Source organism: Peromyscus leucopus, chromosome 13 (assembly GCF_004664715.2).
Source record: "Peromyscus leucopus breed LL Stock chromosome 13, UCI_PerLeu_2.1, whole genome shotgun sequence".
NCBI classification, from domain to species: Eukaryota; Metazoa; Chordata; class Mammalia; order Rodentia; family Cricetidae; genus Peromyscus; species Peromyscus leucopus.
The window spans coordinates 63,787,741-63,807,871 of NC_051074.1; the positions used below are offsets into that span (position 1 = coordinate 63,787,741).

At 41.8% G+C, this 20,131-nt stretch overlaps 1 protein-coding gene across 7 annotated transcripts in view; it reads right to left on the reverse strand.

Moving 5' to 3' along the window:
• Nucleotides 1-20,131, reverse strand: part of Pms1 (PMS1 homolog 1, mismatch repair system component) — an 86,976-nt gene that overhangs the window by 48,113 nt on the left and 18,732 nt on the right. For 5 of the 7 annotated variants that reach the window (XM_028886861.1, XM_028886870.2, XM_028886878.2 and 2 more), the window contains exons 4-5: nt 18,095-18,197; nt 1,845-2,008 (exon numbers count right to left, since the gene is read on the reverse strand). In XM_028886861.1, the coding sequence (XP_028742694.1) occupies nt 1,845-2,008; nt 18,095-18,197 (267 nt within the window). Of the gene's footprint in view, nt 1-1,844; nt 2,009-18,094; nt 18,198-18,902; nt 18,989-20,131 lie in introns of those variants that run through there. The other 2 variants (XM_037210436.1, XM_037210435.1) reach the window with 2 other exon arrangements.

The window sequence follows — 20,131 nt, forward strand, 5'->3', positions numbered from 1 at the left end:
ACTTTCACCTTCCTGTTTTTACCTCTCCTTTATTTTCTCTTCAAATTATTATCTTTAGTTGTATTCATGCTTGTTTTATGAACGTGTAATTCTTTTCCCTCTTAGTATCTTAACTTTTTAATTAGCTCTCCCTTCTGGACTATGTTTCTCTTGACCTTGATCTTTTCTTAACGTGGAGACATTTAACTTCTAATTACTGAATGTCCTCTGGATCGGAGGTCACAGGGTTATTTTAGCAGGATGAGCTTCCGTCCATCAACGACCTGGGAGCCTCAGCTAGCGGAGCTGGAAGAGTCTCAGGGTATCATCTGGGAGAGCCCTCTGCCAGCAGGAACAGGTGGCTGACTCTTCTTAATTTTTTCTTTTTTAAGATGACTAAAGATTTTGATCATAAACATTTTACATGGCATAAAGATAAAGATTCTGCTGACAACTTTGTAAAAACTGAAATAAGACTTGGAGCAAATGTATTTAGGAATATATATGTACATACATATATGTATGTAACAATTAATAATAATAACAATAACAATAATAATAATAATAATAATAATAATAATAATAGGCCATGCACCAGGAAGACAGAAATGAGGGGTATAGGGAGGACTTGAAGGGAAGAAAGGGAAGGCGAAATAATAAAATTACACTATAATACTGAAATATTATACTAAAAGAGGTAATTTTAAAGGTTGTAGTTGAACAGTCACTCACTAAAATATCCGAAAGAATTCCGTTATCATTCTGAGCTTCAAGCTCCTCATACAAACACAGGTAATACTGTCTACTCCATTTCCTCAAGGACTCCAAGGCAGGAAGAGGAGCTGCACAAGGTAAAACGGGAAGAGAACACAGGCTCTCCCCCACCTCGACCCTTACCACTGAGCATCTCTAAGCAACACGCTAACGTTCTCTGAGTGCAGGCCACAGGGTAACTGCAAACTGGTACATTGCCAATTCATCTGCGTGCACAGTGAGGACGGCACAGACTGAGGCGCCTGGTGCCCACAGATCCTGGCGTCCCGCGGATCCGCACTAAGTGTTAAGTCCCCACTCCCCATCTACCTGTGTGATCTGCTCTGCGTCCACTGACTGTTCCAATGGGCTCATGTGGAATAAAGGAGAGCGAATGTCCAGAAAGGATAGAAACCTTTCTTTCCCCCATGATTTGTTACACAAGAGAAATCCCTTTACTTAATTGGTCTTGCTTTGAAAAACAGAAGGGAATGAGCTAGAGTGCCTTTAGAAAATCTTAAGCAACTCTGGAAGCTGAGAGATGTTGCTCCATGGTGAGGTCTCAAAGGGGGAAGAAGGGCTGTCCTTTACCCCAGACCTGTTCCTAGTTGAAAGTCTGTGGGAATCACTGATGGCAGGTGATATAAAGCGTAAGGTGTGGAAGTCGAGTAGACTTCCCATAAGTCTTCAGTGCTCTTTTAATATTAAAGATAAAGCTGAACGGACACGGACCAAATTTTTTGAGGGTTAAAAAGGAAGAAAAGCTATATAAATTCGTCTTTGAGCTGGTATAAAAAAAAAAAACCTTCAAACTGCACAAGTAAACAAACGAAAATTATTTCTCATAACTAAGAGAGTGGGGAAAGCTGAGATCAAGATACTAACAGAGTCCGCTTCTGATGAAGGCCGACTCCTTCTCCCTGTCCTCTGGTGAGGATGGAAACAGCCAGTCTAGGAGGACTTTTCCTCATCACCTAATCACCTCCACTGTCTTCACATTGGTGATATGGCAAATGCCCACTCCATGGCATGCATGTAACTGATTTATACAGGATATACCATCTCTTCATTATATTGCTATAAAAATTCTTACACAATATAAAAATGCTCACCTTATTATGTACAAAAACAATCCTTATGCCAGGTTTAAGGACACCGTAGCTTATGAGGAGATCCTGTACATTTTTTAGCTCATCTTTACACTTTTTAGCAGTTGAGTAAAATTGCTTTCTTACAGGGAGATTCTTAAACAACTTTAGAGCAGTTACAGTAGTACCTGTTGGCAGACAAGAGGAAAGCATTTTAGATGTGGAAGAAACTGTATATCTCTAAACAATCAGTAATCAACCCCTTCTATTATTAAGAACAATCCTCTTCCAAGTATGGAGGTCCAAAGAAGAGTCATGTCTGTAAACTAACACCTTACGAGATTCTTCTGCTCACGACCCACTGCCTGAACAAGAGTAATTTTAATACCGCAGAGGAACACAGCGTCACTAGAATGTAATCTTAAGAATCTGCTGATAGTCAAACCTTCTGGAGATGTTGGTTACTCTGCATTTTAAGGTACAATATATATGTGATATGAGACTATACAGAATGTGTAATAACCTTTATCATGCCACTAAAATATTTACCTAAAACATCACCTAGTTATCTAGTTTAACTTACCTCATCTTCAAAAGCAAACATTCAGAACAGAGTAATTAATCAGATGTGGTGAAACATGCCTGTCATCCAAGCAAGGAGGAAGCTGAATGGGGCTAGAGGACTGTGGCAAGTTCAAGGCCAGCCTAGACTACAGAGTGGGTTGGTCTTGAAAAACCCAAACCAGTGGTTTACCTATCTGCTTGTGTGCCAGCACTGCACTGTTTTCTGTCCCAGCGCTCCACAGGACAATCTGAAGTCAGGTATGGTGACAGTTCCAACACTGGCTCATTTTGTTTGTTTTTTGCTCAAGAATGATCTGGCCATTCAGGGTCTTTTGTGCATTGATGTGAACTTTCTAGTTTTGTGGCCAACGTCGATGGAATTCTAGTGGAGGCTGCACTGGGTCTGCAGAAGCACGTTTGCTTTCTTAACTTTATTCTATGCGTATGGGTGTTCTGACTGCACGGATGTCTGTGTCCCTTACAACAAGAGTTAGGGAAGGTTGGGAGCTGTGATATGGGTACCAGGTGGGACCTGAACCTGGATCCTCTGGAAGAACAGACAGTACTCTTAAAAATGGAGCCCTCTCTCCAACTCTTGGTGTTTTAAAAAGTACTGGATACCATCTATTTCAGAATTATCCCAGCCTCATTTAACTTTCTGAGACGAGGTCTTAATAAGTACCCAAGCTGGCCTTGAACTCATTGTATGGAACAGGGGCCTTGAATTGTGATCCTTCTGCCCCGGGCTCCCAAGCAGCTGGCACTGCACACCTGTGCCACCAGGCCTAACAGCTGGCACTGCACACCTGTGCCACCAGGCCTAACAGCTGGCACTGCACACCTGTGACACCAGGCCTAACAGCTGGCACTGCACACCTGTGACACCAGGCCTAACAGCTGGCACTGCACACCTGTGCCACCAGGCCTAACAGCTGGCACTGCACACCTGTGCCACCAGGCCTAACAGCTGGCACTGCACACCTGTGCCACCAGGCCTAGCTTATCCTCACTTGACTCAGTGAACACACAGCCAGGGCTAGAAACTAGTATAATGGAGTCTAAAGAACAGCAGGCAGTAATCATCCGTTTAGACTTCAGTTTCCTGCCCACCACCTGAAGCCACCTCTTGCTTCCCTGATTTTGATATCATGACAATGACTTCCAAAACCAAACCAGATGATACTAATACCATATCTCCCAAACTGTGATGTGAATGAATCTCCATTTAAGTTATCCAGACTGTGGGGTTTTTGTTTGTTTGTTTTAATTTTAGATGTATTTATTTTATGTGCACGGTTTGTTTAGCATGTATACACATGTACCACATGTGCGTCTAGTGTCCAATGAGGTCAGATGTTGCTAGATATTTGATTAAACTATGTAAAGATATGTCACTGTGACTGATTTAAGAAAAAGATAAATGACCAATAGCTAGGTAGGAGGTATAGGTGGGACTTCTAGCCAGAGAGCTCTGGAAAGAGGAAAAAAGGAGCTGCTAGCCAGACACAGAGGAAGCTAGACACGCAGGAGGACAGGTAAAGCCACAAGTCACACGGCAACACGCAGATGAACAGAAATGGGTCAATTTAAGTTATAGGAGTTATTGGGATAAGCGGGACGTTGGTGGCGCACGCCTTGAATTCAGCACTTGGGAGGTAGAGCACCTGACCTAATGTATGAAGAAAGGCTGGGTACATAGTTCAGTGATAGAGCACCTGACCTCCTGACCTATGTGTGTGAAATCCTATGTTCAATCCCAATACAAGTAAATTTGTAAGTAAATAAAGAGTAATCCCAAGTTATGTTAAGACTCACAAAAGCCAGCCCCAAATTACAAGTTCCAAGAGGAAAACAAAACAAATGGAGATGGAATTAAATAAATAATGTAAGAACACTGAAGAGTTGATGTGTGAGTGCAAGATCCACAAACTTTCTTTTTTAAAAGAAAAACAAACCTCTCTGAAGATTTATTTATTTTTTCTATATGCAAGTATTTGGCTTGTGTGCACCATGTGCATGCAGTGCCCAGAGAGGCCAGAAGAGGGCGTCTCCTGGAACTGGAGTTAGAGGCAGTTTTGAGTTACCTCATGGCTGCTGGGAATCGAACCACAGCCACAGTTCTTAAAATCAAAGACCAAAATCACTTTACACTGGAAATCCTAAAATTTAAAACATTTTTGGAAGAAAAAAAAGGTTTAAAAATTTCAGCCATTACAAGTTTCTAACAGGAAGACCAGCATCCAGGTTTTCATTCGTGGCACTAGAAGGCATGCTGGGGGATGTCTTTCTGTATGCTGTGAATATGTGTGGCTCCCACTGGATAAGAAATAAAGCTGCATTGGTCCACGGCAGGGCAGAACAAGGTTAGACGGTGCATTCAAACTGAAGACGAGAGGAAAAAGGGTGGAGTTGGGAGAGGCGTGAGCCTGCCAATGAAGGAGCAACAACATGTCAGCAGACTGGTAACACCACAGCCATGTGGCAAGGTAAAGATTTATAGGAGTGGGCTAATTTAAGATGAAAGAGCCAGCTAGCAAGAAGCTGAAGCCATAGGCCATACAGTCTGTAATTAATGTAAGCCTCTGAGTGATTATTTTATGAGTCGCTGCAGCACCACTGATGGGAGAGATTCATCAGGGCTGCTGGGCAAGGCAGGACTGGAGACGTCTCCGTCTACAAAGACACACAAACCAGAAACTATCACAGGGAAATTCAGATACCTCCATCCAAATAGCAAGGTGTGGTAGTACCTCAGCACTTGGGAGGCTGAGGAGAGTATCTGCAAAGCTCAACCTTGGCTACACAGGGACAGTCTGCTCTGCCTCAGAAAAGAGAAAAAGAATCACAACACTCCTAGTATTTTTTCATGAGGTGTTATGAAAAAGTACATGTGGTGACTCAAATAAAACACTCAAAGTGATCATCTTGGAACCTGGCTCATGGTGTGGATCCAGGGTCTCCCCAGCTCTATGTCGCCTACCTTCTAGATTACCTCCATTCTTTTGTGAGTTCCTCAGGACCCTTAGAACCACTCTCTACCAAAGACCCCATACCACCCCACTTGGCTAAGATGAAGTGGGCAAGAGCAAACAAAGAACAGAGCACCCACACAACAAAGAAAAGACCAGCTACCTACACCAACAACAACTCCAGGTGCCTAGATTCCAGGGCAAAACAAACGTGAGCAGTCAAGACAATGTGCCTCCTCCAGAGGCCAGCAACCCTATTATGTTAACCCTGAGAAACACAATTTACCTGAGGCACAACACAAGGAATTAATTCTTCAAGGACTTTAAAGAGAATATGAATAAATGCCTCAATGAAGACCATGAAAGCACAAACCAACAGCTGAACTAAATAATGAAACCAATTCAAACCATGAAAGTAGAATTTAACAAAGAAATGGGATCAACAAAGAAAACCCAAAACTGACATAAAACAAGGAATGAAAGCCTTAGAGAAACAAAAACTCACCAAAAGATTGTAGGACATGGAAGAGGGAATTGCAGGCATTAAAGACAAGGAAAAAGTGTTTACCTAGTTAGTCAGTAGCGCAAAAATACTCAATAAAACACTTGCAAATTGAATCCAAAAAGATCATCCACCATGATCAAGTGGACTTCATCCCAGGAATGCAGGGGTGGATCAATATATGAAAATCAATAAATGAAATCCACTGAAAACAAAGCCACATGATCATCTCATTAGATGCAGAAATAGTCTTTGATAAAATCCAGCATCTTATCATGATAAAAGTCCTCAAGAGACTAGGAACAGGGAACAGACTTCAACATAATGAAAGCTTTTTGCTGCAAGCCCACAGCCAATCACCTACACACCCACAGACACCTGATTTTGACAAAGAAGCCAAGAATTCACAAAGGAGAAAAGACAGCTTCTTCAACACATGGTGCTGGTCAAACTGGGTAGCTGCATGTAGAAGAATCCAAATAGATTCATATTCTTCATCCTTCATAAAACTCAACTCCAAATGGATCAAGGACTTCAGTATAAGACCAGATACTCTGTAACTGATAGAAGAGAATCTAGGGGATAGTCCTGAACTCCTTTGCACAGGAAAAGACTTTCTGAACACAACACTGTTAGCACAGGCACCATGACCAACAATTAGTAAACGGGACCTCATTAAACTGAAAAGCTTACATATGACAAAGAACACCAATCATTAGGGCAAAGTGGCAGGCTAAACAATGGGGAAAAAAAAAACTTTACAAATTACAAATCCAATAGATAGCTAATATCTAAAGCACATAAAGAACTAAATAAAACCTGAACATCAAGAAAACAAATAACCCAATTAAAAAACGAGGCAAAGAACTAAACAGAGAGTTCTCAAAAGAACAAACACAAATGGCCACTGAACAAAGAAATGTTCAACAACCTTAGTTATGAGCAAAGTGCAAAGTGCTCTGATATTTCATACTACCCAGTCAGAATGGTCAAGTTCAATTAAAAAAAAAAAAATGACAGCTCATGCTGGCAAGGATGTGGAGCAAAGAGTGCAAACTTGTACAACCACTATGGAAATCAGTGAGTTGTTTCCTCAAGAAGCTGGGAATTGACCTACCTCAGAATCCAGCTATACCACTCTTGGGCATATACCCAAAGATTCTACACCCTACAGCAAAAAATACATTGCTCATCCACATTCACTGCTACTCTATTCCTAATAGCCAGGAATAGGAAGCAGCCTAGATGTTCATTAACTGAAGAACGGATAATGTAATGGACTACATTTACACCATGGAATTATTCAGCTGTTAAAAATGAAATCATGAGGTTTGCAGGCAAAAGACGGAGGCAGAAACAATCATCTTGAGCAAGGCAACCTAACCCCCCCCCAAAAAAAAAATTGCATGTTTTCTCTTACAGGTGGATGCTATATATGTGTGTTTCAATCAGAACAATCACAGAAGTTAGGTAACTAGTAAGCAACCAGAAGGGAGGAGGGGATCTTCCAAGAAAGGGAAGGCATAATGTTTTAAAGAGATAAGGGGGAACTAGAATAGAAGGATTAAATGGGCAAGAGGATGTGAAAGCAGGTTAAAGGAGGGAATATGGGAAGGGAAAACTAACATTAAATACCTTTTGAAAAACCACATGGAATCCTATTACTGTAGAAGATTCATATATATATAATATAAAGATATATATATAATATATATATATATATATATGAAAGGAATTTAAGTGAAGTCACATATAAAAAAATTTAAAAAATAAAAATAATGAAGTCACATATTATGAGGGAGAAAATGCCCCAACTAGACATAACACACCAAGAAAAACTTCTAGTGCCAGGAGTGGGCTTCATCTTGTTAAGTCATTGGCCAAAGGAGTCTTTAGTCCCCTCCTCTACACGTCACAGGCTGTGACTGGTTTCCTTCCACAACCTGACGCTGAGACCCCATTGCTGAAGTCCCACTTACTTACGCCACTGAACACGGAGGAACAGAGCTGCTGTAAACCAGGAGTTTCACCTCCAATGATGAGCACTAGAAGATACTTGGCATGCTACCAGAGGAGAAAAGTAATCATCTATATTATCTAGCTTCAAGCCCTTTGACCCCAACAGAGACCTACCTGCCAGACATGCTGGTGTACCAGTGACAGAATGTTAGGGATTAACCAACAGTGTCCTTTTAAATTGGATTTAAGACCCACTCTATGAAATGGAACTCATACTCCACACTGCTAACGTAGCCAAAAGCGTGAGACGAGACAGGCCATGGGCCTTAGGGAAAACCTATCCTTATATTCTGCCAAAGGAACATAGTAAGAAGATGACTCCTCATGACATATTGCTGTATTCATAGATTAGTGCATCACTCAACCCTCATTTGAAAAGTTTCTTCTTGCAGGAGATGATAATTAACAAAGAGGCCACAACTGAACAATGTCAAGAGATTGAGAGACTTTGGAATACTCAGCACTAATTATGATGTCTTTATCAAACCCTGGTGGGGAATATTATTTTAAGGTGTGTTACTTTTATTTATGTTGCAATTGTTTAACTCTGTGAAGCTGTGTTACTATGCCTGTCTAAAACACCTGATGGTCTAAGAAAGAACTGAAAGGCCAATGGCAAGGCTGGAAAAAGGATAGGTGGGGCTGGCAGGAGGCAGAGAGAACACATAGAAGGAGAAATCTGGGAGAGGAGAGATCTAGGAGCCAGAGGAGGAGGACTCCAGGGTCAACTACCCAGCTACACAGCCAGGCACGGAATAAGAATAAGATTTATAGAAGAGAACAGGGAAAAGCCCAGAGGCAAAAGGTAGATGGGATAATATAAAGTTAAGAAAAGCTGGCAAGAAACAAGCCAAGCTAAGGCTGGGCATTTATGATTAAGACTAAGCCTCCAAGTGTGATTTATTTGGGAAGTGGGTGGCAGGTCCCCCAAAAGAGTAAAAACAACCAACAACATTTCTGCATCCAACATGGGGTTGAACTTCCATGTAGGGCTTAAAAAAGCTGAGAGAGAGAGAGAGAGAGAGAGAGAGAGAGAGAGAGAGAGAGAGAGAGAGAGAGAGAGAGAGAATACAGCTCTGCCTGCTGGTGAGCCCTTGAGGAGCCAGTACATTAAGTAGGAACAAAAAATAAGTAAAAATGCTGCCACAGCACAAGCATTGGCAATCTAGAGCTCTAGGAAGGTTGAATACCTCTGACCGGGCTGAGAGTTTTAGACTGAGAGGCAGGCAGAGCCAGCTGAGAGTCTTGTGCAGAGGATCCAGGTGTAGGTTAGCAGTTTAAAGGTTTGCTCATATTGTCAAAAAAAGGCTAAAAGATACGCAATAAAAGAGGTCCAGACAGAAAAACCTCTAAACAGGTTACAGTGTGTTTAACAATGTGTGTAGGCTTAAGTAAAGCAAAAGGGTACAATCATAGAAAGAAATGAATAGTTTAAAAATAATAATAGTCTTTAAAGACAGAGTAAAACTAATATAGAAGAAAAAAGCCACGAAAGATGGGAATACACAGGGAGGCTGCATCCTGTGTGTTATTATGTTGATTTTGAATTTTTGATTGTTGAAAAGCAAAGGACAGCCAGGTAGCAGTGGCCCACGCCTTTAATCACGGCACTCAGGAGGCAGAGTCAGGCGGATCTCTGTGAGTTCGAGGCCAGCCTTGGCTACAGAGCAAGATCAGGACAGGCACCAAAATTACACAGAGAAACCCTGTCTCAAAAAAACAAAACAAAACAGAACAAAAAAAAAAAAGGAAAAAAAGAAAAGGACAGCTGCAAAGACCTGGAATTGAAAGAGGAACTGTTGAAATAAACCAGCCTATATACTTTACAAATGCCTTAACTTTTAAAAAGTAGAAAAATATATTTGTCAAATGGAAATCAAAAATGCTTTGGAGTTTTGTTCCCGCAGGAGATGAGAGGCTGTGGATTCCTTCAGTGTTAATATGGATCAGGTTTGATGAGTCAAGACCTCCTAAATCTTGACAGATGATATCTATCAACAAAGGTTACTGCTGGTTCTTCCCAGGACTTGGTCATTATCTCAAAATTTTCTCAGGGACACTAAAGATGCCTCCCCCACAGCCAGCAGGAAGCAGTTTAAAGAAAACTATGCCCCAATACCAAGAGTTGGGGGGTATGGGTGGTTTTTGGTTATTTGGTGGGTTATGGATGTTTGTTATCATTTATCAATACAAATTTAAAGTTAATTTTGTTACACTGTATATATGTTTCGACTCTTGTTGAAAGGATTTTTGTACATTGATAAAAAATTTAAGTTTTTGTTATAACATGTTGTATGCATGTTTTTATTCTTGTTTAAAGTATTGTGTCTATGCAGTTCATTTGGAAATGTAGGGTGAAGTTCTAGTTTTTGACAGCTATTATTATAAACTATATAGGATAATGAGGAACACAGGTTAGTGGTTAGTTATTTATAACAATCAAAATTGTAGATATGTTAGGAATGCTTTCCAGATCATATAGAGATATATTTTAGATACATGGTCTTCAATTACTTCCAAGACCAACAGAATATGGCATTTAAAATGCTTTGTTAACCTAAGGTTTTTCATGACAATGAGACACATCTGCTCCTGGCAGCACCAATTATTTCAGAGAAGATGATGGGCACTGAAGAAACTCCTGATGGAGTTTGCTTTCACTGTGGCAAGGTTAGCCACTGGGCAAAGAAACTGCCCTTGCCTTTGACTGCTGACAATGTGCTATGCAGACTGGACATGCAGGACACACAGGAGAAAGACTGTTGAACTTTGCCAAAACAAGGCTCAGGGACGTGTGCACCAGGGGTGAAAAGACTGTAAAAGCCAGAAGTGGTGAATGACTTTAAGGGAATAGGGTCTTCCAGACAACACCCTTCGGACAGGGAAGCTGGAAGAACAAACAGAACTGACTTCCAAGCCTCCTCTGTGAGGACAGCTCTCAGCACCTCTGCAAGCTTCCAAAGGAGAGTGGAAATTCAAAGTCCTACACAGCCATAAAGCCTACGAACCACGTCAGTAACCAGCAGGTACAATAAACTCACTTCTAGCTTGGCACTAACAGCCTCCTAGTTAGACTTAAGGCCTACTTAACTGGAATGAATTCATGCCTGGTACTATTTTTTTTTTTTTTTTTTGGTTTTTCGAGACAGGGTTTCTCTCTGTAGCTTTGCGCCTTTCCTGGAACTCACTTGGTAGCCCAGGCTGGCCTTGAACTCACAGAGATCCGCCTGGCTCTGCCTCCCAAGTGCTGGGATTAAAGGCGTGTGCCACCACCGCCCAGCCAATGTTCTTAAACTAATATAATACCCAACTTCACTCTAAATACCTAGCCTTATGCTCACAGATACGTGTAGCTCTCACACTTCATCAAAACCTTTTTTTTCAACAGATGGAAGCCATCACAGAAATCCACAGCTGGTCAAAATGCAGAGAACAACTGACTGTAGTGCTGATGCGCACTCAATCTCAGTTGACGAGCATCTACAGTACAATCCCCACATCTAAGGCGCAGGAAACACTGCAGTGAAGGGGTGGGAAGGTCTTAGGTACTGGGATGTCTGCTGCAAAATGGTGTCTTGTATATATGACAGAGAGCTGTACCCATGACATCGTAACAATGGTCACCTACACAAGACCTGCACAATGATAGCCTGAACTCGGACTGGGGACTCTCGCAAGGCCCACTCCTAGATGGGCAATCAACGGTCGTCTTCCCCAGGGATGAGTCCCATGATGGATTATCTAAACCTAAACATATATAAATGAGCAACATTGAATGGTCTCAGAGGTGGGACACACACACACACACACTAAGGTCATGAAGTTGAGAAGGGAGTCACAAGAGGAGGTGGAAGAGTGGAAATGATATAAATACAGTACTCATCTATGAAATTCTCAAACAAAATAATAAATATTTTAAAAAGGAAAAAAATTGATAGACAAAGAATCTTAAAAGCTATGTGATAATTAAATAGATTAGTGACATAAAGTGATATATGAAGGAATAGTTTAGGGCTTGATGTTTTCAACACTTATTGGTAACACAAGTTAACTGGAAAAATTGGGGGAAGGTGAAGGATAATGCACACAGGGCCCTTCATAACCTGGCCCATGGTCATTTCCCTTCCTACCAATCTCCTTTCTTGTATTCCTCTAGCATATCTGGTTTGTTTCTATCTTGGAGTCTTTGTAAATGCTCTCTCCCCAAACCCATGAACACTCACCCCACTACCAACTTTCATATCTCAGTGTAAATATCACATGCTTATAGAATCTTCTCAAATAGCCTACTAAAGGATGCTTCTTCCAAATGATCATTGTTTAAAACACCTTTCCCCTGCCTTCTATCTGATCCCTGGCTTCATCTTAACCTGGCTGGGTCTCCACAGCAGCGCTGGCTTCACTCTTGGTTTCATTAGGGATCACACTGTCAGGTGCTGTTTGTGGAGGACTCCAACACTGCTACATGCTGCCTGGCTTCCTGTGATGGCTGGTCTTGGTTGTCAACTCAACTACATATGGAACTGACTAAAACCAAACATCTGGGTACACCTGAGAGGAATTTTTTTTTTCACTGAATTTCCTATTTGAAGTAGGAAAACTCATCGTAAATTTGTGTCTTTTGAGATAGGAAGATCAACTTTAAATCTAGACCACACCTTCTGATGGGAACCAATATGAAGGAGGCTCTTGCTCTTTGCCTGCCTGCATTCACTCTCAAGGGCACTTTCATTCCTTCACTGGTATAAGAACCTACTTCTTCAGGATTCTGGCGTATGCTGAAGACTAGCTGAAATATCCAGCCTCCTAGACTAAACTATAAAATACTTGGATTTTATATCAGGAGATATCAACTCTTGAAATAGACCACAATCTCTAAGCCACCCTAATAAATCCCATACATATATCCTATGAGTTCCATTTCTCTGGAGAACTCCAACTAATACACCTCCCAAGAAATATGGGAGATGCTTCTGTGACCCTTGTAACTCCTGCATCCAACATGCTTAAAAATCAGCATCATGGGGGCTGCCAAGATTCTACCAGCACAAGCTGTCCCTGGGTCACTCAAGAACACAGCCATTGCAGTTGTTCAGTGCCTTGCCAATTGGGCTTGGATAGTCAGAGTGAGCAAAGGCCCCAGGCCTCTTCTAAAAAGCCCTAGGAAGCCTTTAAGATGAACTTCATTTGCTGCCTTGTTGGTTTCTTAGTCTTTCCTGGGCTGCTGGTCTTTTAGTCAGTGCTAACCTTCCTAGTAAGCATGCCATTCTAGGCCAAAACATTCAATATAGTGCTTTTCTGGCCACACTGCAAGGTGTACAATTCTTTTCCCTCTCCCTTTGTTACCATTTCTCAGTGTAAATACAGATAAATGTTGCCACTGCCTGAAATCTGTGTTCCCTCCAGTCTTCCTCTACCACATAAACTGTTGACCACCTTTAAACTCAACTCTTCACAGAATCTCAGGGCATGGGAATAAGGAAACCAAAGTTTTGGCCAGTGTACTACACAGATGGTATTAAGTTCAGCTGCCAATAGAGAATCCCATCTGAAACTACACGATCATCATCTTTACTGTATGTATTCTGTTTTTCTTAGTATTGATTTCTAATTACATGTATGTATGTGTCTGTGGATGGACAGATGCAGGTGAGTACAGGTGCTTGAGGCCAGGGAAAGGCACCAGATCCTTGGAGCAGTTGTGAGCACCGTGTGGGTGCTGACAACCCCGGTCCTCTGAAGGAGCAGTAATGTAAAGGTGGGTGCTGAATTGTCAGAAAGTATTCCAAACTAATGAACCAAGTTCCACTGTTCTGTTAAGAAAAACAAAATTGCAGTCCACGTACACAATCCCGCAGAGCAGTGATCTACAGCAAGGGTCTCTCACGGCATGGAACGGAATACTCTTTTTACAAGCATTTGTTCTGGAGCACCAGCTAGAAGCGTAAAACTAGAGGACATAAAGAGATGACAACCACAAATAACTCAGTCACCCTTGAAGTAAGACTTGAAAAGCTGGAGAGTTAAAGGAAAGCCGTGTTAACACTGAAAAGTGACTATTTCCTGCATTCCTTCACTTCCTTTGTGCCCATTCTTTTAAAATTAGCCAATTGTTAAAGACTGTAGGTGGCCCTGGTAAATGGAGAGAAGATGCAGTCACCACCTACCTGCCTTAGAACAAAACCAAGTGCACTTCCTACCTGTGACTGCTCTTCTAAGTGCACTTCCTGCCTGTGTGACTGCTCTAAGTGCACTTCCTGCCTGTGTGACTGCTCTTCTAAGTGCACTTCCTGCCTGTGTGACTGCTCTTCTAAGTGCACTTCCTGCCTGTGACTGCTCTTCTAAGTGCACTTCCTGCCTGTGTGACTGCTCTAAGTGCACTTCCTACCTGTGACTGCTCTTCTAAGTGCACTTCCTGCCTGTGTGACTGCTCTAAGTGCACTTCCTGCCTGTGTGACTGCTCTTCTAAGTGCACTTCCTGCCTGTGTGACCACTCTAAGTGCACTTCCTGCCTGTGACTGCTCTTCTAAGTGCACTTCCTGCCTGTGTGACTGCTCTTCTAAGTGCACTTCCTGCCTGTGTGACTGCTCTTCTAAGTGCACTTCCTGCCTGTGTGACTGCTCTTCTAAGTGCACTTCCTGCCTGTGTGACTGCTCTTCTAAGTGCACTTCCTGCCTGTGTGACTGCTCTTCTAAGTGCACTTCCTGCCTGTGTGACTGCTCTTCTAAGTGCACTTCCTGCCTGTGTGACTGCTCTTCTAAGTGCACTTCCTGCCTGTGTGACTGCTCTTCTAAGTGCACTTCCTGCCTGTGACTGCTCTTCTAAGTGCACTTCTAAGTGCACTTCCTACCTGTGACTGCTCTAAGTGCACTTCCTGCCTGTGTGACTGCTCTAAGTGCACTTCCTACCTGTGACTGCTCTAAGTGCACTTCCTGCCTGTGTGACCACTCTAAGTGCACTTCCTGCCTGTGACTGCTCTTCTAAGTGCACTTCCTGCCTGTGTGACTGCTCTTCTAAGTGCACTTCCTGCCTGTGTGACTGCTCTTCTAAGTGCACTTCCTGCCTGTGTGACTGCTCTAAGTGCACTTCCTGCCTGTGTGCCTGTTCTAAGTGCACTTCCTGCCCGTGGGACTGCTCTTCTAAGTGTACTTCCTGCCTGTGACTGCTCTAAGTGCACTTTCTGCCTGTGACTGCTCTTCTAAGTGCACTTCCTGCCTGTGTGACCACTCTAAGTGCACTTCCTGCCTGTGACTGCTCTTCTAAGTGCACTTCCTGCCTGTGTGACTGCTCTTCTAAGTGCACTTCCTGCCTGTGTGACTGCTCTAAGTGCACTTCCTGCCCGTGGGACTGCTCTTCTAAGTGCACTTCCTGCCTGTGACTGCTCTTCTAAGTGCACTTCCTGCCCGTGGGACTGCTGTAAGTGCACTTCCTGCCCGTGGGACTGCTCTTCTAAGTGCACTTCCTGCCCGTGGGACTGCTCTAAGTGCACTTCCTGCCTGTGTGACTGCTCTTCTAAGTGCACTTCCTGCTGGTGTGACTGCTCTTCTAAGTGCACTTCCTGCCTGTGACTGCTCTTCTAAGCGCACTTCCTGCTGGTGTGACTGCTCTACTTCCGTGTTTAGTGCACCCTCTTGATCAAAAGTACAGTTCCGCCTTCCAAAGCGGGGGACTGTACTGGTCGTGCAGAGGACCCGAGTTGAGGTGCCAGCACCCACATCAGGTGGCTCACAACTCCTGTAACTTAACTACAGCTTTGGCCAATCAGACAGTCTCTCCTGGGCCCTGCAGGAACCCATAAAAAAGTGGGAGACATTTATATATACAGACACACACACACAGGCACACACAATTAAAAATAAATATTTTTTTAAAGGAAAGAAAGAAAACCGGGTATAGTATTTAAGAGTGTAATGAAGAGATGGGAAGAGCAACTATGATAACATTTATTAAAAGAATAATCACTTTAAATGGCTACAACAATCCATAAAACAAAAGGCAGAAAAGGCATTTTCAGTAAACCACTTTCAAATAGGTACAACCGTTCCAGTGTCTAATTGAGATTTTATTGGAGGCTGTCCCTAACCCTACATGTGCCATCTGCAGGTACCACCTGACCAGATGATATAAAGAATAACTGCTAAGGGCATTCGTGTCACAGCAGAGATTAATCTACAAGAACCTTAAATGCACAGGTATAAAGTAGGATGGTTGAACTGTAGTTTTATCTTACATAGAAAACATTTAAATGGAAGCTAATGACAGCTGGTGAAATATGAGTCTGCGATTCAGTCGCTCACAAACCATCAACACGCAGCGATGTAACTGCAAGAGCACTTTTATTATGCACAGAGTTGTATAATTCGTCCATGTAAAACAATCTGAAATTAAGACTTTGGGTTGAGTTTTCTTTTGCTGCTGTTAACTAAGCAATCGAGTCTAGTTAGGTGGAAAAAGTGAGTTACAAAAAGTCATACTGATTTTATAACTATTGACCTTTCAAGTGTGCTGTTTCTTGAGTTATGAAATAAGCTAATGAAAAGAAGATGCATTTACTGACTACAAAACTTCCTTACCACGCACACTTTACTTACTGAAGGTAGAAGACTGACGTCAGTAGAAAAAGAAAAATTAACCAGTAAAAGGGCAAAGATCAGATGGAGTCCTCACTTAAGGATTGTTATTTCATAGTTCCCATGGAGATGAACACAGAAAAGCATGAGAAGTATGAGTGATACAGAGCCACTGGCCACCCAGATCAGATCGGCAACCACTGAGATAAAAATAAATACTTTTAAGTTTTATAAGGTGACTGGGTTACTTCACAGCACTCACTAGGAGGCACTCAACGCCGACCAGTGGTTTCCTAACATGAACTTGTAAGATCTAGGCTCAGAGGGTTTCTAAAGAGGGAACATATTTAAAAAATAAAATGAAATTAGACTTATCTTTTTTAACACATATTGAAAAGATAATAATCTATTATTTGAACTAAAATATATAATTTTTTATTATATATCAAACTTAGTAGTGATTATAGATTAGCTCATTTTTATTGACTATGAACAAGTGAGGTATAAATGAGTGTGTTTTCTTAGAATTTCCTATTAAGGCTGGGCCGTGGTGGCACATGCTTTTAATACCAGCACGCAGGAGGCAGAGGCAGGTGAATCTCTGTGAGTTTAAGGCCAGCCTGGTCTACAAAGTGGGTGAAAAACCAAAAAAAAAAAAAAAAAAAGAATTTCCTATTACTTCTTTTTTCCTCTGTGGCTACAAACATATAAATTTCTAATGAGCAAAAGTAATCGCTAACTATGCTAATAATTTCCAAAATTATGGGCAGAGTATGAGGACTTAGCAGAATTAAGAAAGTAAATTACATAAAGACCGAAGTCATTATTTTAAAAGTAAATACAGTAATTTAACATTAACACGGGAGGGGTGAAACCACAAAAATTATAGTACTTTGATCAATTAAAACACGGAGCCACAAAGTTAAACTAAAATCAATAATCTAGATGGGAGGAAGGGACAACAGCAACTATCCCACAAGCCCCTCAGAGCCGGGATTCTCCGGACTCCGTTCTCAAGGGCGGCCACCTCTGATACTGCCTCAACTGTGACCATTCTGGGAAAAGGGGATTTTGTGAACTCAGACTAAAGAGACCATTTTCTACCTTAGAATTAGTTTTTAGAAAACTTAAAAATATACCAAGTAAAATTACATACAGATGTGTACAAAACAATACAGAATAATAGGAACAATGGCTGGTAATTCTTTATCTTAGAATAACAGAGTGAAGAAGTGGACGAGTGTCAGATCGGGCTGTGGTGGAAGGTCGTAAACTAGGAGCTGAACAGTGATATTCACCTCCAGCAGGCCTATGAAGACATTTCCCACTAATACGTATGTTGTCAACTTATTCATCACAGTACCTCTGGGCTACAGTTCATTAGGACATTTCAGGGGCGTCAGTCAAATCCTCTCCGTCATCTGTAGGGACGGCACAGGTGGCCCACAGCAGGACAACTGCTATTATTGCAGGCCACCCAGCCACCCAGCCCCAACCTGCTCCTCTTTGGGATGACTCTGCTTGCTTCAAAGATAACCAGACTTTATCAAGACCAACCCCAAACACCGCTTCAATTCAAGACAGAACTCTTTTTGAAAAAGTAATAATAATACTTGAGACAGGAAAGAATGTTTAAAGCTACTCACTTACCTTGACCAAGATGTGAAGGCTTCTGAGAAAGTATGTGGCCGCTGCCATCTAGAACATACTGGGTGCTAAAGTCATCAGCAGCTGTCCTTGTCGTGACTACAACCTGGAAACAACAAACCAAAGGACTTGACGTCGGATTAACAGAATGACCCCTCTTCTCCCTCCTTTCTTAATCCTTTTCTTTCCTTTGACACGGAATCTTGCTAGGTAGTTTAGACTAGTCTCAAACTCAAGATTTGCATGCCTCTTTCTGAGTGCTGGGATCACAGGAATGTATCACTGCAGCCCACCAAAGCAATCACTTGTCTATGGCAATGAAGACAATTGTCACAGAGCCAGCTTGGTAAGCAATGTCTACAGCTCTAGAATTCGGGAGTCTAAGGCAGGAGAACTGCTGAGTGCCAACAGGTTGGGGTACAGAGTGGAGACCCAGTCTTAGAAGAACAAAGCAAAACAAACAAACAATCACTTATTAAGTTAATATTGAAGAAGATATTACTTGGTAATTCTTTTTTAAAGATTTATTTTAATTAAGTGAATGTGTGTGTACGTGCAGGTCTGTGTGTGTGTGTGTGTGTGTGTGTGTGTGTGTGTGTGTGTGTGCAGGTGTGTGATTATGAACACATGTGTGCAGGTTCCTTAGGAGGCCAGAGGTTTCAGATCCTCTGGAGATGGAATAACAGGGGGCTGTGAACCTCCAGGTGGGTGCTGGAACTGAACTCAGGTTCTCCGGAAGAACAGTACACAATCTTAACTATGAAGCTGTGGTTCCAGTCCCTTGCTTGATAAATTACTTTGAATACTTAACTGGTAGTAATTCTTGGAGTTACACTTTGAAACAGGACAGCCTGTGGTTGGTTGGTTGGTTGGTTTGTTTTCAAGACAGGGTTTCTCTGTGTTGCCCTGGCTCTCTTGGAACTGGCTTTGTAGACCAGGCTGGCTTCTGTCTCCCGAGTGCTGGGACTAAAGCCATGAGCCACCACTGCTGCGGGCTGCCTGTGATTTTTTTTAATGTTGCAAATGAATTAATGTTTGAGCATTTTGATTAAAATACAAACCAGTATACCTCAAACGGCCATTTGTATGTAAGATTCATAAATGTAAAAGAAAATATTTTGATTGTACCAAGAGGATCTGCGTTTTAATAATTTCCATAAATTTTATGGACAAATGAATTAACTGTTTAGTAATCATTTCCTTCCCCTTATGTATTTGCTACAAAACAACATTTCTGTACTTTAATTTACAGTTTCAAATAGTAAAATTCAAAATACATACATAAATATCTATGGATATTTTTCTTAAACTCAAATTTAAAACTCAATGTTTAAGTATAAATTTTTCATCAACTAAAAAAGTCAGCATTAAGCATATGAGCACAGGAGAGCAACAAAATATCTCCGTATGGTGTCAGATGTGGAAATGGAAATTTAAGAATCCCGGACTTTTTTGAACTACCCACATCTCACATACTGTTTACCAACCTGGCAGGAAACATAGCCTTGATGCAAAGAAAATGAAAAACAGACAAAAAGCAATGGTGAAGAGTAGGGGATACTGCCAGGAAAGCAAGATGGACGGGGAGAGAGCAGCCCTGTGATAAGCAGTGGTAACCCAAAAGGAGGAGTCATCTCTCTTGGCTCTCCTTGGACTCAGCATAATAGAACCTACAAAACTCCAGCTGCATTGCTGGGGCCGCTCTAGGCCATTAGGGTCTGTGTGTGATGGTTCTATCATCTGTCCTCAGTAGATTTATTGGTGGCATATGCTCTGTGGAGCACATGGGCACCATGTGTGGGTACCAGTGTATCACCGACACCATCATCACCACCACTACAGCCCCATCGCACCTCACTCCATCTCTCTCTCTCTGATATCATAGATAGATGATTGATAGATAAATAGATGATAGAGAGAGAGCTTTTCTAGTTTGAAAAACTAGTAGAGACTACTGGATCTGAAATGTTTATCCAACTTTTACTAGGGATACTAGGTGTGATAACTGTTCAAAAAATGGAAACAAAGGACTGTTACCTA